The sequence below is a fragment of the Arctopsyche grandis genome, chromosome 12 (genome assembly GCF_051622035.1).
Source record: "Arctopsyche grandis isolate Sample6627 chromosome 12, ASM5162203v2, whole genome shotgun sequence".
Taxonomy (NCBI): domain Eukaryota; kingdom Metazoa; phylum Arthropoda; class Insecta; order Trichoptera; family Hydropsychidae; genus Arctopsyche; species Arctopsyche grandis.
In genome coordinates this window covers 22,252,019-22,270,844 of record NC_135366.1, presented here as the reverse complement: position 1 = coordinate 22,270,844, position 18,826 = coordinate 22,252,019, and the positions used below count along the sequence as shown (strand labels likewise).

General features: G+C 33.4%; 3 protein-coding genes across 8 annotated transcripts; 1 reads left to right on the top strand and 2 right to left on the bottom strand.

Moving 5' to 3' along the window:
* The first annotated feature begins 527 nt into the window (after positions 1-527).
* Positions 528-2,937, top strand: Pmi (Transmembrane protein Pmi). Its single transcript, XM_077442000.1, has 3 exons — positions 528-722; positions 2,146-2,366; positions 2,445-2,937. Exons 1-3 carry the CDS (start codon positions 655-657, stop codon positions 2,717-2,719), a joined length of 564 nt encoding a protein of 187 aa, XP_077298126.1. The 5' UTR covers positions 528-654; the 3' UTR covers positions 2,720-2,937.
* Positions 2,938-3,402: 465 nt separating this feature from the next.
* Positions 3,403-6,667, bottom strand: LOC143919604 (dehydrogenase/reductase SDR family protein 7-like). Of its 4 annotated transcripts, XM_077441996.1 has the most exons (7): positions 6,547-6,642; positions 6,418-6,474; positions 6,171-6,351; positions 5,222-5,365; positions 4,936-5,155; positions 4,630-4,875; positions 3,404-4,472 (listed from the first exon to the last, which is right to left on the bottom strand). In XM_077441996.1, exons 3-7 carry the CDS (start codon positions 6,312-6,314, stop codon positions 4,267-4,269), a joined length of 960 nt encoding a protein of 319 aa, XP_077298122.1. In that variant the 5' UTR covers positions 6,315-6,351; positions 6,418-6,474; positions 6,547-6,642; the 3' UTR covers positions 3,404-4,266. The 4 variants fall into 4 exon arrangements, with proteins under 4 accessions (XP_077298121.1, XP_077298122.1, XP_077298124.1 ...); XM_077441995.1 differs by having other exon boundaries at positions 3,403-4,472; positions 6,418-6,667; XM_077441998.1 differs by having other exon boundaries at positions 3,456-4,472; positions 6,432-6,642.
* Positions 6,668-9,982: 3,315 nt separating this feature from the next.
* On the bottom strand, positions 9,983-16,414 carry LOC143919899 (uncharacterized). Of its 3 annotated transcripts, none has more exons than XM_077442475.1 (5): positions 16,238-16,414; positions 13,026-13,247; positions 12,633-12,912; positions 11,360-11,672; positions 9,983-11,280 (listed from the first exon to the last, which is right to left on the bottom strand). In XM_077442475.1, exons 2-5 carry the CDS (start codon positions 13,243-13,245, stop codon positions 10,057-10,059), a joined length of 2,037 nt encoding a protein of 678 aa, XP_077298601.1. In that variant the 5' UTR covers positions 13,246-13,247; positions 16,238-16,414; the 3' UTR covers positions 9,983-10,056. The 3 variants fall into 3 exon arrangements, with proteins under 3 accessions (XP_077298601.1, XP_077298602.1, XP_077298603.1); XM_077442476.1 differs by having other exon boundaries at positions 16,251-16,414; XM_077442477.1 differs by lacking the exon at positions 13,026-13,247.
* Positions 16,415-18,826: the final 2,412 nt, after the last annotated feature.

Below are 18,826 nucleotides of genomic sequence, written 5' to 3'. Positions count from 1 at the left end.
CGTACAAATTCGCGTGTATATCTCTACGATGGCCAAAAAGACGGATACGATACGTTGACGGATGTTGCTGTAAGGTATGAACAGGAAATGTCGGGTACTGCTGTAAGCCTGCCGTGGCGTAAACGTGACGGTTGAAATGAACATACCCATACAAAAAGTACCAAAGAATACTTTTCGTACGGCCGGATACCCGCTGAAGTCGGTACGTGCTGACTAGGTATGAACAGACCTTTATAATGATTATACGTATGTAAAATATGTCACATATTAGCTTTTGTATTTGGCCTCCAACTTGGCAAAAGAGAAGTGTCACTTACGAGGATCAAAAGTTATAAATTAAAAATATTTGATAAGTTTTATAATAAATTATCTTTAAAATAACTATTCAAATAAAATAAATATACTGCAGAGTTTTAAAATGGGAATTAAGATGAGAAAATCGCTTTTATAATCAGTGAATGACAGGCAGAATGCATGGCGTCGTAAACGGTCGTGCTACGGCCAAAACGAGATTGAAGTTTGCGGTGTGTTCGAGTGGAGTTGAGTGCGAGACGTACGGGGAAGTGTTCTCTTCCCCCGCCAACCCGCCTACCCCATCACACAGGGTGCTGCGCCCCCCCACGAGCACTCCGCCCCCGCGCCCCCGCCCCAACGATGTCTGCCGAGCCGGAGCTCCCGCTACACCCCCTGGCCCCCCCACTTGGAGTGGCCCCCCAACCAGCGTAAGTGTCCAGCGACCCCCCGGAGCGTCAGCCCCCTCGGCCTGCGCCCCCCGCGACCCCCACAAACCATTTCTTCAACGTCGCATTGTCCGGTCGCCTATTATATAAACCTGTCAACGACCCCAAAGTCACGGTCGTTGTGCGTCACACAGCTGACATTTAATACTATTGAACTTTCCAAACAAAACAGTTGCCGTTTTTTAAATCGATTTTTTTTTTATACCATAAAAACAACTTGTAATTATATTCTTGTTTGTTTAGTCCGTTTGCATATTATTGTCACGTATACGTATGTATGTATGCAACGTTCGAAAGGCGTATTGTTACTATTCGAGTATATACATATGTGGTTTATATACAAACTAGTATTGTGCCCGATGGAATATCATCGCATGAGTTATGGCAATTAATTAAAAGAAATGTGTCGATCCTGTGTTCAATCCGCACACGTTCGATCCAAATAACTTTTAAATATATTTAATTGTTTAATATGAAAAAAAATATAGTAAAAACTACTTACCTACCTACATATAAACAATATAAAACACTAATAGAAAAATTAATTAATTAAATAAATTTTCAATAGATGGCGTTAAATGCTCAGAGACTTAGCGTCGTCTATTAGCCGCCTAGAGGAAACATTGGTAGCAAACGAAAGAAGTTTTTCAGGAAAAAAATAAGTTTTTTTTATTATATTCGTACGTTTTGGTTGTGACGTACATATGCAGAGAAATGTTATATGAATAGAAGTGGTTCTGGGCGTCATATTGTTGTCAAGTGACGATTGTCCACAGACAATCCTAAATAATTTTAGCATCAGTCGTATTTGATGTTTGGTGCTCGACGTATGTCCGATAAAAACTTCTCCATTTGTTTATATTACTCGCAAGATGGGCAAGCATCAATAAAAATTGCACAATGAATTCAAAAACCCACAATTAACAACACGGGATACATTTTTATAAGTGGATTGATCCGATTGTATTCCGTGCTTTGTAGCGTATTTAAAGAGATGTACCGCGTAATATTGACAACAATTATTTGTTCGTACGGGTCCTCCTATTATTATTACATTACTATGTCGAATCGAAACGACTATTATAGTATGGCGAGCGTTATCGCTGATGCACACACATACACACAGAATAGCGATATTATATATGTGACGATAAAAACTGAAAATAAGTTCGATTTTTTCACTATATTAGAACTGTTTTTCAAAAATTTATTATTATCAATAACATAAGTGGTGTTTGAAAAGAAAACTACATACATATATTGAAACTTAGATATTGTTTTTTATTCATTTTTCAAGTAATGTATATTGAAACAAAAATGTGTATATATTCTTCCTGAAAAATTATCACTATAGTAACCGCTCTCGTTTGGTATGAAATTAATATTCTGACATTGAAAATTTCAGCGATCTCCGCTCATCAAATGTGGCCGTCATACGAGAGGTATACGACAGTGAAAACTTTCTGGTCAAATTCGAAATGGAACTGGAACACGCCTTAGAGGCGGGCTGTGCCGTAATTGTGATAGAACCCGAACGATTGGCCGAGGTGACCCAACGTTGGATCATCGTCGGCAACGCCCTGCACAAAATAGCCGTATATAGTGGGATAGCGAGTATTATCACCGGTATACAACATCAACACATCCTCGCCGTGAGTTATGCAACTAAACACAGACTCGATAATTGATCTTGAATGTTTTCAGGGGCCGTTTGTAAGCCGCTAGCGTGCGCTCCGTTCGGAATACTCTCAATGCTCTGCACTAGTTGTTACACATTATCCTGGCAGACGGATCCGTGTTGCAGATATCAAAAGGAAACGAATCCGAAGCGGTATTTGCCAGTATTAGCGGAATTGTCATCAGCCACGCCGCTCATCTTAGTCCGAACCGATAACACTAAGAAAATAGCTCTCCACTGTTCCATTTCAATTGCGGCGGCACTCGTCTGCCTGTGGAGGGTCTATAAGATATTGAAATAGAAACCGTAAACTTCATCTTGTAGCGTTTTAAAACGGTAGCGCTTCCACCTTTCGTAGGATAGCAGTATTTTGCCACTTTTTGGTCTTTTTAATTCAATAAAGTCACTTTGCCCAATTTTAAAGTCACACTGTAACCCGTTTCTTGTACATTTCAATGTAAAGTATCCAATCTTGACTGATATCCCTTGTATCTGTGAATTTTACTAGGTGTTAATTCGTCGATATGCAATTTTAAATATATATATATATATATATATATATATATATATATATATATATATATATATATATATATATATATATATATATATATATATATATATATATATTCTGCAATTTCGCAGAAGGGTTATTTTTTATGTTAAACGTGAAGGCAATGAACGATACTTTATTTGAATTAATCATATTTTTACATTGCGGCAATAGTTATGTATGCGAATATGGGTTAGCAAGTGTGTAAATTGAATTGAAACGCATTTATATATAATTTCATTTAAAATGTTGATAGATTTTTGAGAAACACTGATATAATTTTGCATCAGATGTATACGAAGGTTTGTAATAGATTGAAATAATACATTTAGAGTACCCTCTATCCTTCTGAAAGTGTTTTTTATATTGTTATTATGTTTAGAAATTGTTAAGACTTTAATAATTGATAAAAGTAAATTTGTTTTTTTTTTAAAGGGAACACGATTTATATGTATATGATAAATGTGATTTTTTTTTTATAATTCGACAATATTTTTAAGTCATTTTATTTTTGTAAACTGTTTAGATGTTCGCTCCGATTGATTCTCTGTTGAAACACAACTCCTGCGATTGCAACTAATTTTATTTAATTAACTATAATTTATTTATAATTTGTAATTAAAATAATGGGAGATGTCTAGTTTTGAAAATTTTGTTTCAAAGCTGTTGCATAAAGTTATCATGATTACATTCAATCTGGCATTTCTCTCTTTGAACTTGTTTATATATGTATTTTGTATTGACGATGTTCTAATTCAAGATTTGTATATGTATATAATTGTTGTAGCGTGAATCTTAAATCTATATATTTTTATAAGAATATTTCTGTTAATAGCGAAATCTATAAATGTAAAGTAACAACACCTAGCAGAGGCAATAAGATTTTAAATACCCACCCGACGAGGTGCAAATCCATATTTTCTTATTTAAAGTATCTTGCTGTTAGTTAAATTTATAAATCAATTCTAAAAAAAAATAAAATATAAAATTTAGGAATTGTTGAATTTGCTTCTTAGTGTTTACTTATAAATTTGAAAAAAAATTTACATTTCTGGATTTACTTCAAAAATGTTTGCTCAAATAAGGCGCGTATTAGTGCCAACGAAACAAATAAAAAAAAATAACAAACACTACACGTGTGTTTATTTCATATCTCTAATTGCATTTAAGAAAAAAATGTTTTACACAACTTATTCAATCACACACAATACCATATTCATTCAACAGTAGCATTTATACAGCCTTTCCGTGAAATTATTATTTTAAAACGCTTCAAATTATCTAAATGTCCTGAGTTAACTTTCGCCCATTTCTTTTTTTACATAATCATCTTCGAACTTGGACATCGTTTTGAAATAAGCCGACATTAACACATTTCTATAAACGGCCACAAATCGGTGCAGGAACGGCCCTAGTATAATTTCGTTCTTTTTAGATACAACAGCATCGAGAAGTGCATCGGCGACTTCTTCAGCGGTCAAAACCGCTTTTGTCTCGCTCTCTAAAAAAAAAAGAAACAAAGTAATCATTAGCGGAACACTCAGACCAAAAGTCATTTATACAAATTGAGCCAAACTATTGTATAATGACAATATATTAGGGTATGAGTATACAATTTTTAAAATGTCTAATTGGCAAGTCAACATTTGCACTTTAACCTTTATTAGTGTTTCCTTTTTCATTTAACGCATTAGCCGACAACGGTGTGAGAACATATGAAGGACAAATCGTCGATATTTTGATGTTAAACCGTTGTACTTCGGATCTCAAAGAATCGCAGAAACCTTGAAGAGCATGCTTCGAAGCAGCGTAAGCTGATCGTCTCGGTAAGCCGACTTTGCCTTGGACGGAGTTCATGTACACAATATGGCCGGATCTTCTCTTCATCATGTGCGGCAAAATGGCTGAAATCAAACGCCATTAGAGCATAGTGAAACTTGATTTATCACAGGCTCGGAGCATACCTTTAGTGAGAGCTACTTGTGCAAAGTAATTCACGGTCATGATCTTCATATCGACGTCCATTGTGGTGTTTACAGCGCTTCCTCGAAATCCAATTCCCCCGTTGTTTATCAATATGTCCACGTGGCCAAAAGTTGATAGGATTTTATTTACGTACTCCGGGAAGCTGTCCAGATCGTTGAGATCTATCTGCATGACTGTCGGAGTGTGGACTGGTGTTTTCTGTATTGATATGGTACAATTTGGTAACGATCGTCTCGGTGAATGTTATGTGATATTATTACTTACGGCCTCCAAGCGAATAAGGTCGTCTTTGACTCGGTTGAGCTCGTCGATGCGGCGAGCTGACAGAATGATCTTGCATCCTTGCAGGTAAAATTTGTGAGCTATGGCCTCGCCGATGCCTGAACTCGCGCCGGTAATCAATACTACCTTAAAATAAATATAACGGTTTGCTCTCGTCACAGTATTAGTTATTATTATTAAGATGAACACACAAAAGTCAACGGGAACTTTGTTTAATCTTACATATAAAGAACATATTATTGAAAAATTTTATTTAATACAATTATCACAATTAGGGTTATTTATTTGAAGTAAGATATTGTATTTGTTTAAATATTTGTATAGTGACTTTTATAACCTTGTTCGTCAAACAGAAAATTTTTAGCACATTCACGTAAAAAAATCGTGTACACATGTATGTCCTAATTTCAACATTTAATTTTCTTTTCTACCGTATCTTAATCTCTTGTTACTACATATGTAGTAACAAGCCTTTTTTAATACAGCCATATATCTATAGCTGAATTAAACACTCAACAAAAAGCTTAATAAACACTTAACTGACTCAATAAATGATTTGAAACATGTATGTCATTTCAACATTAAATTTTCTTTTCTATCTTATCTAGTTACATATGTAGTGACAAGAGATTAAGTTTTGTGATTTTTTAATACAGCCATATATCTATAGCTGAATTAAACACTCAACAAAAAGCTTAATAAACATTTAACTGACTCGATAAATGATTTGAAACATTGTTACAACCTTTGGAAAGCAGAAAAAAATACATCTATGCAAAGTCCGATTGTATTATAAAAAAATATAAGCAGTGTCAAAGGTTAATCTGATGTAATTTTCTTAGATCTAATATATCTGATGTAGTTGAAACTGATAGAACCAATTTATAAAATAATGATACACAAAAAAAAACTTAAATTAAAACTTGTATACCTTATCTTGAAGAGACTCGTTTACCGCAGCTGAGAAGAATTTATATGCTTTGAAAAGTATAATTGGTATGGCTAGAGGTGCTGCAAAAACTTTCACCGCTTGCCAGTAGGGATTGCAGTCCCTGGAAGAGCTGTCCGGGTCCATCTTCACTGTTCATGCATGATCGAGAGTCGAGATTCAACTGAAGTGAAAGAGACAAATTACAAATAGACGGTGCATAAAAAAAAAACAAACAATGACGTCATACCTAAAACACTTAACGGTACTTCAAGTGTGAGCGATGACTCTCAACTCTGTCTGACAACTGTCAAATCTTTTAGTCTTGGTACATTGATTATAATTTTAAGAAAAATATTTCTAATTAATAAATAAATACTTTTTTTGATATTCACAATTCGCTTGACGTTTGTGGAAAATCTTTAGTGTGCGAGTTTGACAGTGACATTAGTCGTAGCACGCTAAAACTCGGCCTGACTTTAGTTCATAGTTTTTTTTATAAATTTGTTGTTTATAATTAAGGTTAATTGGATTAATACGCACATTGTGATCGCCCAAAATACAATTTTTGCCATGAAAATCGCGAATACGGAATATTTGGCACTCGAATTCTCGTTAGTATGATAGTGTAACGTATGCTAAAAAAGGAGCCACCGTTATCATTGGTTTCGAGGATTATCTCCAGGCTTATGTGCAAATCGGCTAAACAATGAATGCACTTAGCGGCGATAGTGGCACTCGGTCGCATTCCTGGGGAGTTCTTAGAACTGACAACGCCAACGCGTGGGACTGCACATCCGAGTACATGACGGAACAAAGTAACCGGACGTCGAAGATGCCCTGAGCTACCTGTCTGTTATAAGTAGAGGTAGGATAGTCACAGTGCTATCCATTGTTCGGCAAACCTTTAACAATGCATTTACAACCTTTGAACAATACACGGCCCCCTCAGGCTCCGGTGACTAGTTATAAGGAGGTACTTAAGCGATATCAAGACATTCTGGACGGAGTACTGTCAGTGCGTTTATCTCCTTAATCATCAATAAATGCTGTGAAACGACTTTGGCCTTTTACTTAGATCCTCCACCCACCCCTACGCAACAATAGTTATCGTTAGTATGATGGAATTTTCAGCTGCCAGATGTTCCATTATAAGTGATTTTAGTGACTTTTGGGCGAGCGCTTTGTGGGCAATAATCACCGAACCATAATTAAATATAGGCGGTCGGTTTCTATTTGGACGAAAAATTGGGTTCACTATTGTCAATCTTTTTTTTGCTCTCTAGTTTAGTAAGACTTAATATAAATTCACAATAGGCAAACCTTCTTTCCTGGGAAATAGAAACCGAGCGTCTATCCTTAGTTATAATGGTTCGATGATTATTCCGCAAAGAGCGATCTCGCACAAGTCACTAAAATCGCGATCACGAAACATCTGGCACCCAAAAACCCCATCAATCGAAACCTATTAATGTGAAATCTTGTACCTATACTAACGAAAACTCGAGTGCCAGATATTTCGTGATCGAGATTTTAGTGACTTGCGCGAGATCGTTTTTTGTGGAATAATCCATTTACTGTTATAATACGTCTCCTTTGAAAATAAGTGATTCAACTACAGATTTAAGTGATGCTTTGAAAGGTATATGTATTTTAAATAAAGTTTGTGTACTCTCTTGATAAGCTTCAATTTAGTACAGTAACAAGTACACATACATACATACATATATTTATATACTGTACAAATATTTAAATAAAATTTAAGAGGAAGAAATACAGTTAATAAAATATCTCTGACATTACTGAATACCTTGTATATACTCAAATTTAATACTTTTCACTGGTAATTGATGGATATTTTTATTTATTATTTACTGAAATATCATTTGACGTTAATGTATTATTTTATTCCAAATGGCAAGGAAAATCGATTTGTGAACGATTCCATGTGGAGTGTATTGTTATAGTTTTCATATAATCCAATAGACAAATCATAATTTCTTTCATAACATGTACATATGTATGTATGTACATACATGGTAAACGGATTATTACGCAAATTGTGATCACGTGCACGGCAATCATCGCCACAAAAATCGCCAATACGTAATATTTGGCATTCGAGTTCTCGTTAGTACAATATTTCGTATGGTTAGCTTTCGATTGCTGGAGTTTTTGGGAGCCAGATGTTTTGGGATCAAGATTTTATTGTGTAGGAGATCGCTTTTTGCGGAATAATCACCGAGCCCATGTATACATATATGTATGCCTAATTACCTACGAAAAAAATATTAACTGCCAAATATATTATTCACGCACATTTAGCAAGTACATTACAATTATGTTGAAAATTGAGAAAAATCCAATTTAAAGCTTAATTTTTAAGAACTAAAAATAAATAATGAAAACATTACATTTTTCTTTTGTAAATCTTATTCAAATTTAATTCAAAATTTCGTTTTTTACATAAAAATAGTTTGGTGTATTTTTTTTAATAACTTAACAATAATGAACAAGTTATTTTACAATTACTTAAAAATAAAATAAAATAACAAATTTATCATATTCACTTATTTGAATGATCAATAGAATTTTCTTATAATAAAGTGTGCTGACCAAATTGCCAGAGAAGCGGTGGAAGTTTGAATATTAGTTGTCTCTGGGAAATCTTAATATATAATATATAAAAACGGACTGTCGGTAAATATGCATATAAATATGTGACAAACGACGGGAGCAGTATGGGAATCGAAACGCCGGGAAGCGTTGTAGTGGGGGAGGGGGGGGGGGGTTATATGTAGTATAATGTATAATGTAAGGTAATTTATAGAACACCCGCACGTAATATTAATCGTAATAAAAGTGGCACATTATAAACTTAGCAGTCCAACCCGTTCGAAATTATGAATGAATGTGTGTGTGTGTGTGTGTGTCCTGGGGGCTTCGCCCCACGCGCCCCCAGACGCCTCCGGCACCCTGGGGGCTTAAAATCTAAATTAGCCTTGAGTAATTTTGTATTTTGCCGATTCCCACGCAGAATGATTTCTTTTTATCGGAGCGTGGTCTTAGGGAAGATAAGGCCGGATAGAGTAATAAAAAAACATTAACAATTATTTGCCATTCGAATACTTTCGACCAGAAAGAGTGCATATTTTTAAACATCTGGCACAAACATCAACCAAACGAATATGAGTGGTTCTTTTACTACCTAAGCAAAGATGCGATTGCTAGATTGTAAACAAATTTTGCAATTAACTCTACAAATCTTTTTAAAACTTTCCGAGAAGTATGGATATTTTCAAACAGTAGACATTGCTTGCGCTTTTTCTTTATACGACGTTTATAAAATCCCTGACAAATAAATAATATTTTTTTTTATATTTATGCATAATTATAATACATACTTGAACTTTTGATATAAATATACGGGTCTATTTTATTCTACCAATCCACACTTAACCGAAGCGGACTTTTTACTAACTTCCTTTACGTTTCACATGGTCTTTGTTTAAGAAATCATTTTTACTAACCTCCTTTATTTATATCTCTTATCTCATATCCGATCGTTTTCATACTTTGCCATATTGCTCATTTTGGTCATGAATATACGTTAATGTATCGTCTGCCATTACGTTGGAGATAAAATATCGTATACAACGCGTTTCTAATTTCAACATTTTCGGGTTGTTTGACGTTTATTATACTTCTCGTCTGCTTGAACAGGAGTTTTTGTAAATACACCTTTGTGTTGAAACCAACAATACACTATTAATACAAAAAAATCAATTTTTACTATATTTTTAATTGTTTTTTTTAGCAGTATCAACAGTACAAATCTATTAACAATAAATAATATTTTAATAAATACGACATAATATAACATTGCCTTCTACGAATTGCATTTTTTAGTGCAGTAGCAATATTTCTTCAAATAGTCTGTTTTCACACAACGTCCTTTTCCTGCATAACCAGTCAAACGACTGATAATACCATTCATCACAAATTGATCAGACTTTAAGTGGTGCCTCACCGTAGTCTCATACAACATATTACCGGGAGACGTGGAAAAGACTAACAAATAATCGTCGAAACTATTCGAGTTCAAATAATCGTAAACACGAATACTCAAAACATTACCGATACCTAATTTGGCACAGATGCGACAATCAATTTTATTCACTGCACTCAAAATCTTCTCGATTTCAACGTCGAACACATATTGTATAGCTCGCATGCCGATTTCATGATTTATAGGCAATGATTTAAGTGGACTACATGTGCACCAATGAGCTAATATACCAGCATCTTCACACGTTCTATTCCACGGCACAGGATGAAATAAACTTTGGCACGAAGAGCATGCCTCACTCGGACTCGACACACCTCCCGTCTTCATTGACATATGCAAGACATCTTGCAGTGTCATATAAACATCATAAGGTGAAGTTAAGTGTTTTGTATTCACAAGAATACTATTATAAGCTGCTGGATGTAGTTCTCTAAATTTTAGTGGGAACCACATGTACAAAGCAGGCAACCGTTCTTCATAATAGCCCGTCAAGGTAGCCCGCAACTTTCCAAATCGAATTCCATGATCACTTATAAAAAGTACTATTGTTCTATTCAAAGTACCAGATGTCTTCAGTCGTTCAAAAAAATTCAACATTTTGCTGTCCATTCTTGATGGAGATGTTACATCGTCGTGACTGAAAGTGTTGGCCCAGAATAAGCCAAAGAAAGGATGATCTTCATACTTCTTGGCAAAATCTAATGCATAGTTGAAAAGCGCTTCACCAGAAGTCACTCCACCGGTGCAGTGTAATTTATTTCCACTTGGTGTTTTGGTAAATTTTTCAGAAGCCTTGAATAGTGGCCTCATGTAGTGGTTGGTCGGCTGTCGGTTGAATCCTTTGTGCAATGGTTTTCCGAATGTATCAATTCCAACATAGTCCTCTCCATAAGCAGTCACATATCCAGCTTCTTCGTATCGCTTCCAGACGAAGTCACAGTTATCTGGTGAGAATTTTCCAGTTCGATCACACCGTATCCTTGCTCGAGTTTGATTGCGACCGGTGAGGAAAGCCATCAGATTGGGATAAGTGTTGTCATCAATCTGGTTGAAAGTAACGAAATATCAGTTTAAAGCTTAAAAAATAATACATATGACAATGTTTCCTATATGTACAAGATACCTTATTGTACCCTTGAAAATCAATCCATGAATTTTTTGTTAAAAAATTGTGAGTTTTGGGCATTGCTCTAGCTAAATTAATCCTGGATAATGTATCTATTCCTATGATGAGAATATTCCAAGGATTGTTTGTAAGATTTTGACTTAAGGCTTTAGATCTCTGGCTCAATTCTTTGACGACTTGTACGTTTGTATGAGCATCCTCGAATATTTCTTTCGACAATTTTCTATTTTTAATAATACACTTTGTAACAACAAATTCTTCAGTATCCAAAAGTATTGTCGAGGAGTTGAATTCAATACACGTTGATTTCCTGAAAATTTATGGAGACAATTTAAATGCGCAATTTATAAAACAAATTCGCACTTATCGTAAGCGTTTCAAAAAATTTGTGTGAATTAATTATATGTAGATATAGTTTGAAAAAATAAATGTACAATTTAAAAATAATTGCTAATATGTACATACATATACATATTTAAAAACAGCAAAGTAGAAAATATTTCGGATGTGACCAACCCAAGACTTTATCTATGTATTTGAGGAATATAAGAAGGTTACAAAACAAAATTCGATAATTAAACATATGCTGGCTATGAGAGCATTTTCGATACAAATTGAGCGCAAATATAGGGAAACTTACACAAGACAAAAGTTCGACTTCTGGTTGTCGGATTTCATTCAAATTTTTTTCATTTCTTAAAATCACTATAAATATTATACACATCAAACATCAAGAAAATAAAAATGATTTAAAAGGTCAAAATAAAATAGTGAAATATTGTTGTAAAAAAAAAAAAAATTTATGTAGGTTTTTCATGATCACAAAAATACATCTATTGTTACTACGTACACATGTACATATGTACATAGATAAACTAAAAATTATAGTTAGATTATATAACAAAAGAACCAATAAAATGTCTTATGTTTTTTTAATATAATATTTGTACACTTAATAAATGATGACATAAGATTAAAAACCTCTAATAAATACATATAAAATATAAAAAAATCAATTGATCATTCGAAAAATTATAATTACATTGTTTTAATTAGGTCAGCATTTTAATATCAAATGCGGGCAATGCAATATTTTTTATTCAACAGAATTAAATGTATTTAATGCACAACTTTTTTATTCTAATGCGCAAATGATTCGTTTGAATGAGCAAAACTGCTTTTTAAATGCACCGTTAAGTCGTACCCAAAATTTATTCAAAATATGTTCATACATTTATACTGAGCTTCCCATTACGTTTTTAGCACTTACACTATTTTTGTATCAGCATTTACAGGAATTTTAGGTCTCGTCACATTTGAATAACAGCATGATATGTATTCATGGTTGGCCAAAGGTTCATCCAATGCAGAACTATTGATATAGAGCACCCCGTGTCCGTCTTGGTCATCAATGACGTAGGTTATACGATGATTTGAGCAAGGCACGTATTCTTTATATTTAAATATTCGCATTGAGCTCTCTTCTAATGGATCTATATCAGGAATTCGGCAGACGGGAGACCAAATCAAATATCCAGGTGGGATTGTCTCTGAAACAACATATAAATTTATAAATGGAGGAAATTTATATGTATGTTTGAATTTTGCTTGTTTGCCGAGATGTTCAAATACTTTGGGAATGCGATCTATTAATTTTATGTACCTTCGCCTGGTTGAGCTGGTCCAGTAGCTTCGAACATATGAGCTAACGGAGTGTACCTATATTGTGGAGCATTGGTGAATAAGTAGATGGACGGAAGAAGTAATGATGCAACACATACTGCTCTCAAACGTCGAGACCCACAGCATATGTTTAGCAATCCATTATTTAAAGAAGTGAAGTATAGAAGAGGCTTGTAATAAAAATGGACTGGTCCAGACATTTCTGAAATGAGCTATTGAGCATTGAAACAATATCGGAAAAAGGTTGAGTATTTACGTGTGGATATTAGACCAAAGTACATATTTTTTTTTACATATGTACATATGTACATTTCTATCAAAGGTACCATGAAAGGAATTACTCAAAGGTGACACACGTACATCTGCTTAGATTATTTTGTATTTCTTAGATTAGATTGTACGTCCCTAATGTCAACATTTGAGATATGTGTATATTGGGATATCAAAATAATCAAATGAGGACTATTCTAATGTTGCAAATAGGTCTCTATTGAAATGGTACATATAGTTAACTAGAGTTGTGCCCGTTGATTTCAACGGGTGGCTTCGGAAAGGAATTGATACACGAATTAAAATTAAGTTATATGTTATATTTAAATATAGAGTAAGGTAATTTATATTAATGCGCCGTTCACCCGTTCAAAATGTTGAACGAATGTGTGTGTGTGTGTGTGTGTGTGTGTGTGTGTGTGTGTGTGTGTGTCTTCGAGGATGTGTGTATGTGTGTACGCTCCCGCGCAGCGCATCTGACGCTGACGTTACTCAGCGCTCAATATCAGGAGCATATGTCAGGCGCTCGGGCTTCCCGCTACCCCACTTCTCCGCTCGTCACGCCACATCCCTATAGTGCATGCACCCATTGGTCAGAACGTGTCGTCGTTGCTCTAATTGGTCAAACGTTTTAGTCCACGTGGACCACTTCACGCTGGTTGGTTGTGCGCCTCGTTCGCGTGTATTTATTTTATTAAATATATCTAGGCACAAAATATACTCCTGGTATTCTAAAATTTGCTTTTTTGAAATCTTCATACTGGTCGACCCATCCGCCACATACCCACATATATCGCGTCCGTTTATATATGTATGTATATATTATGAATAACACATTTAATATACGGTTAGTATACATTTATTATTATTTTATATAGTCTACCGTTCTATAATGTGCTGGATAGGTTCAGCCAAAAAGCGTAAGAAAGGAAAATTAAATTAGCCAGCAGCATAGCTTGGTGGTTGCGTAAATGCTAATCACCGAGAGGTGCCCGGTTCAGTCCCGTGGGTTGACTTCGATTGAAAATAATTTATTCCAAGTATTATCTGCAGTGCTGCTGGTTAAACTTGGATGTTTGTGACTCGAAGTCGATCGTTTCCTATCAGTTTTCCAATTTATCTGATTTCATTGTTGAAACGGTACTTTATGAAATTGGAAAAAACCATTCTACTCAATATGTCACCACTATTTGAATATAACAAAAAATAAATTATAATCTGTACAATTTATAAATGTACAAACTTAACCATTTTAATCCCAAGCTACTATTTACCAAGGTACAAGCGAAGAATCCCAAGGTATTTTTTTGAAAAAAGGGGTAGTCTATATTTTATTGTTTATCTCAGCTAATATTCAACTATCGGTATTAATTTTTTTGTGATACAAGTAATATTTATATATAGGGTGTAAAGCAAATAAATGAAAATAATAATGAATCAATACAAAAACGACTTTTGTAGTAATACTGAATATTTTTTGGAAATATGAAGTCAAAAATTCTTAAAGTAAACTTTGCCTAGTTATCCTGTATGCTGATAACGGCATCATTGGAAAGTATAAAATTGGATTTTCGGCTATGCCACATTTCCCAAAGTAATAAATAAATAAATAAATGAAATTATATATATCCTGTTTTATACATGCACACACATATCATGGATCTTATATCATTGGACCATATGTATGTCGTGGAACGGATTTTTTTTTCGATTCAAATAAATTTAATAAAAAGACAAATGAATATTTACTATTAGATTCGTTATGTTTAAGCTGTTTATATGTATTACAAACACTAAGCGAAGCCGGGTAAAACAACTAGTACTTTCTATTTATTAAACACTAGTTGTTTTACCCGGCTTCGCGCAGTATTTGTAATATAAACAGCTTAAACATGGCGAACCTAATATTAAATATTCATTTGTTTTTTTATTAAATTTATTTGAATCGAAAAATATAAATAATTCAACCTATTGAATTATCGCCATAGAAACTTTGTTTTGTATTCGAAGTTCCCAACCAACATTGCATATTTTCTTACATACATACTTACATACAAAGTCTCTTTCGAAATTATATATTTGGTTTGAAAGATGGACAGTTCGAACAAATAAAATCGTTTTCTTTTCAAATATTATTAATTGGGGAAAAATCTCCAAATAATATTGTGAAAATCCAACTGGGTAAATACTACTGACGCGTTGATGTCTCCATGAAGTAATATTAATTTTGTAATAAATTATTACAAAATTGAGTGGATAAACCTGTAATGTTTCGTAAAATTAGTTTTATATACAAATTTGTCAGAGTTGTAAAATTTTGATATTATTATTAAACATTTCGAAACGCATATAAAAGCGAATAATGTGTTTCGAAATGCAACTTTTACAAGATTATTATAAGTCAACCTTATGAATTACTCAATATCGCAGAAAAAACTTTTAATTATAGTATAGCGATTCAGGACATTGAATTTAATGATTTCAATAAAATAAAAGCGCTTTGTATACATATTTTCAATCCTTATTATAAGGATTGTAAATAGGTTTTTGAGCTCTTTTTCCTATTATGCTGTAGATTAACATTAGAATTATATAATACTATGATTACTAACCAAATTAAATTAAATTGTAAAATGATCAGTAGATCAGTAGCTATTAAAATAGATATAAGATGTATTGTGAACATAATTTCATAATATTAAAAAGCATTTAAAAAATCAAAAATCAAAATCCTTATTATGAAAGTTTTATTATGAAAGCACAAAAAATATATAGATGATGAAGAAATGTCTTATTTAAAAGCCTAAATTAAAGTTAAAGCATTGTGCATTTGTAGCATAAGATCGTGGCTGATTTTCATACTTTTTTTAACTGCAAACAGGCACGAACTTATACTATCATCTGATATATCATTACACTAACTTGTAAGACTCACAAATCCCAAATTTTGGATCACTGACGAGTTTTCCGTGAACTTTCCGACCAGAAACCGTTACACATTTTCATCAAACGTCATCTCTGTAACGAAAAGTTCCACCTCCATGCTGAACCGGTCCAAACCACACCGACGACCGATACGTTCTGTATGTCTGGTCGATTGACGATTTCACCAATTTTTGTTATTTAGCTGCAATGTATATTTTCACGCGAAATCATTATCCTATCACATAAAACGAATAATCATGAAATCATTATCCTATCACAGGGAAGGAGAACCTTTTTGAGTCCGCGTATTAAAAATCCTCAAATATTATTTCTCGATTGTGTGGCGTGCCCAAGCAGTAAAAAAAAATTGAAAAAATTGAAAAAATAAAAAATGATTTTATTTACGAGCTAAAAATACAATAGAGTTTCTTAAAAATAAAGTCATAATCAATAAAAATACATATCAGTTATTTATCCATGAGATTTTTGCTGTTGTACATTCGATGACAAATTCTTAATATCTGGTTCATATTTCGTCACTTTTAGTAATACACACGACCAATTGGATTTCATTCTATTTTTTAAACTACATTTTATAAAATTCACTTCTGAAAATAATGACTTACAAGTATATGTAGAAGAGAAAGTTGATAATATTGCCCTCGCTAGTTTTTTTTAAATCGCTTAAGATTTCCGAACAGCGTTCCAAGTTCTCACTATTGCTTCTTCTGCCTTTTTATTAATTACTAGCTTTATTACCCGGCTTTGCCCCTCAAAAAAAAAAAATTAAAACTTTTTTAAAAAAAATATATTAAAATATATTTATTTATTTTATTAGGAGCTGCGCCCCCTTCGGCGGGCCCCATCTGGCTGCGCCCCCTGCGCAAAATAAATAAATCGAACGTGTTGTTCCCACCCAACCAACGACGGACCCAACCAACGACCACCCAACCACGAACTGGCACATATATACATACGTACAAACATTAGTGTTTTATATGTAAGATGTTCGTTAATAGATCACTTTCAATTATTTCCAAATCATTTCTCAAATCAACAAATTTTTGTTTCCATATCGAACTTGATTGGAATTCGATAAATCGCAATTTAATGTCTTCCAGATTTAGCCACTCGAAAATCTCCAAATTGAGGTAATCTGCTGATAGTGTGTCTGGATATAAAATACAATAGATTTTGATGTTTTCAAATCTTCTGAATTGTTTGAATCCTGAAGAAAACTCGTTGATTACTCTGACTTTTCTTACAGATCTATGCCCAGTAAAAATGAATCTGGTAATGAAAAATGTTGATTGGCTCGAGATTCGGAGAAATATGTGTTTTTTAAATCGCGCGATTTTTCTATATCTTGGTGTTGTTCGGTCGATGTCTCAAAATCTGTCAATTTTCTGTTCAAAATGAATATTGGAATCTATAGTCGGGTATTTTATCTTTTTGTAGTACTTTTCAGCTTTTAAATCTCTCTAAGTAGTCGTTCAGTTCAAATCAAAAGTACGTATTTTCACTTAGAATTTTTTCCCACTGTTAATACTATTTTCTGTTGTAACATGTTTATTGGGATAGTATTTTCTGTTGAAACATGTTTATTAGGATAGTGTTCTAGCCTAGGGCTTCCAAGCAGGTTTAAACCGAAACCGAAAAGCCGGCTTTTTGACCATTTTGCAAAAAACTGAAAACCGGCTTTTTTGCTCGATCAACCGGCTTTTTAAGGTTTTCAGTAATTAATGTTTTTTCCTAAAAATTAACAATTATGAATTTCAAATTTCTATGAAAGATCAAAATAAATGTGTATTTGCCTAAATGCTTTTAGATAATAGGCGTATATTTATTTGAACAAAAAAGGCTACATTACTTTCTTTCTTGAGCGGTTTCTTTGAGATTCAGTAATGGACCAGCTCATAAACCTATAAAATATTATTGAAAGTATGTAGTTTAAATGACCTGCCCAACTTCAGGTATACAAAACATTACTATCGCAAATCCTCGTACTTGAAAACAACAAAAAAAGCAGTCGTTAACACTAATGATTTATGGCAAAATGCATAGGAATTTCGGAAATATAATTGATTTTTCTTCGAAGGAATTGGAAGCCCTTTAAATATTGAGGCCACATACAGTGGCGGCTCGTGGATAAAATATCTGGGGGTACTGCAGTTGATTAAAAATAAAAAAAAATGTTTATTTGGATTATATTTTACTTTTTTTTACGCAATTTTTTTTTAGATAAAAACTAAATATTATGCTCAGTTATTTTGGGACTATCTGTTCGTCTCCAATTGTGACCATAATAACATGATGTTGATTTGGGATAGCATTTTTCGAATATAGTCACTAAACTCAATTATTTTATACCATCATAATTACTAAATCGAACTAAATGATAAGTTCTACATTTCTTGTATTATTTATGACAGCAGTTTTGTATAATAAATGAGTTTTATTACTAGAAACTTTTAAAATATGCCTATAGAAATGTTTTCATACCTACCCTATAGTTCGTTAGGCAATTTGGGTCCAAGGATGCAAAGCTATTGTCTGTTTACTCATTGTATTTTAATGCGTACCCAC

Coding starts and splice junctions, on each gene's coding strand:
- Pmi (XM_077442000.1), top strand. CDS start 655: ATGTCTGCCGAGCCGGAGCTCCCGCTACACCCCCTGGCCCCCCCACTT. Junction 723..2,145: donor GGAGTGGCCCCCCAACCAGC/GTAAGTGTCCAG, acceptor TGAAAATTTCAG/CGATCTCCGCTCATCAAATG. Junction 2,367..2,444: donor GATAGCGAGTATTATCACCG/GTATACAACATC, acceptor GAATGTTTTCAG/GGGCCGTTTGTAAGCCGCTA.
- LOC143919604 (XM_077441995.1), bottom strand. CDS start 6,314: ATGGACCCGGACAGCTCTTCCAGGGACTGCAATCCCTACTGGCAAGCG. Junction 5,366..6,170: donor ACGAGTCTCTTCAAGATAAG/GTATACAAGTTT, acceptor ATTTATTTTAAG/GTAGTATTGATTACCGGCGC. Junction 4,876..4,935: donor ACAAGTAGCTCTCACTAAAG/GTATGCTCCGAG, acceptor GTTTGATTTCAG/CCATTTTGCCGCACATGATG.
- LOC143919899 (XM_077442475.1), bottom strand. CDS start 13,245: ATGTCTGGACCAGTCCATTTTTATTACAAGCCTCTTCTATACTTCACT. Junction 12,913..13,025: donor ACCAGCTCAACCAGGCGAAG/GTACATAAAATT, acceptor ATGTTGTTTCAG/AGACAATCCCACCTGGATAT. Junction 11,281..11,359: donor ATTTTCAAGGGTACAATAAG/GTATCTTGTACA, acceptor ACTTTCAACCAG/ATTGATGACAACACTTATCC.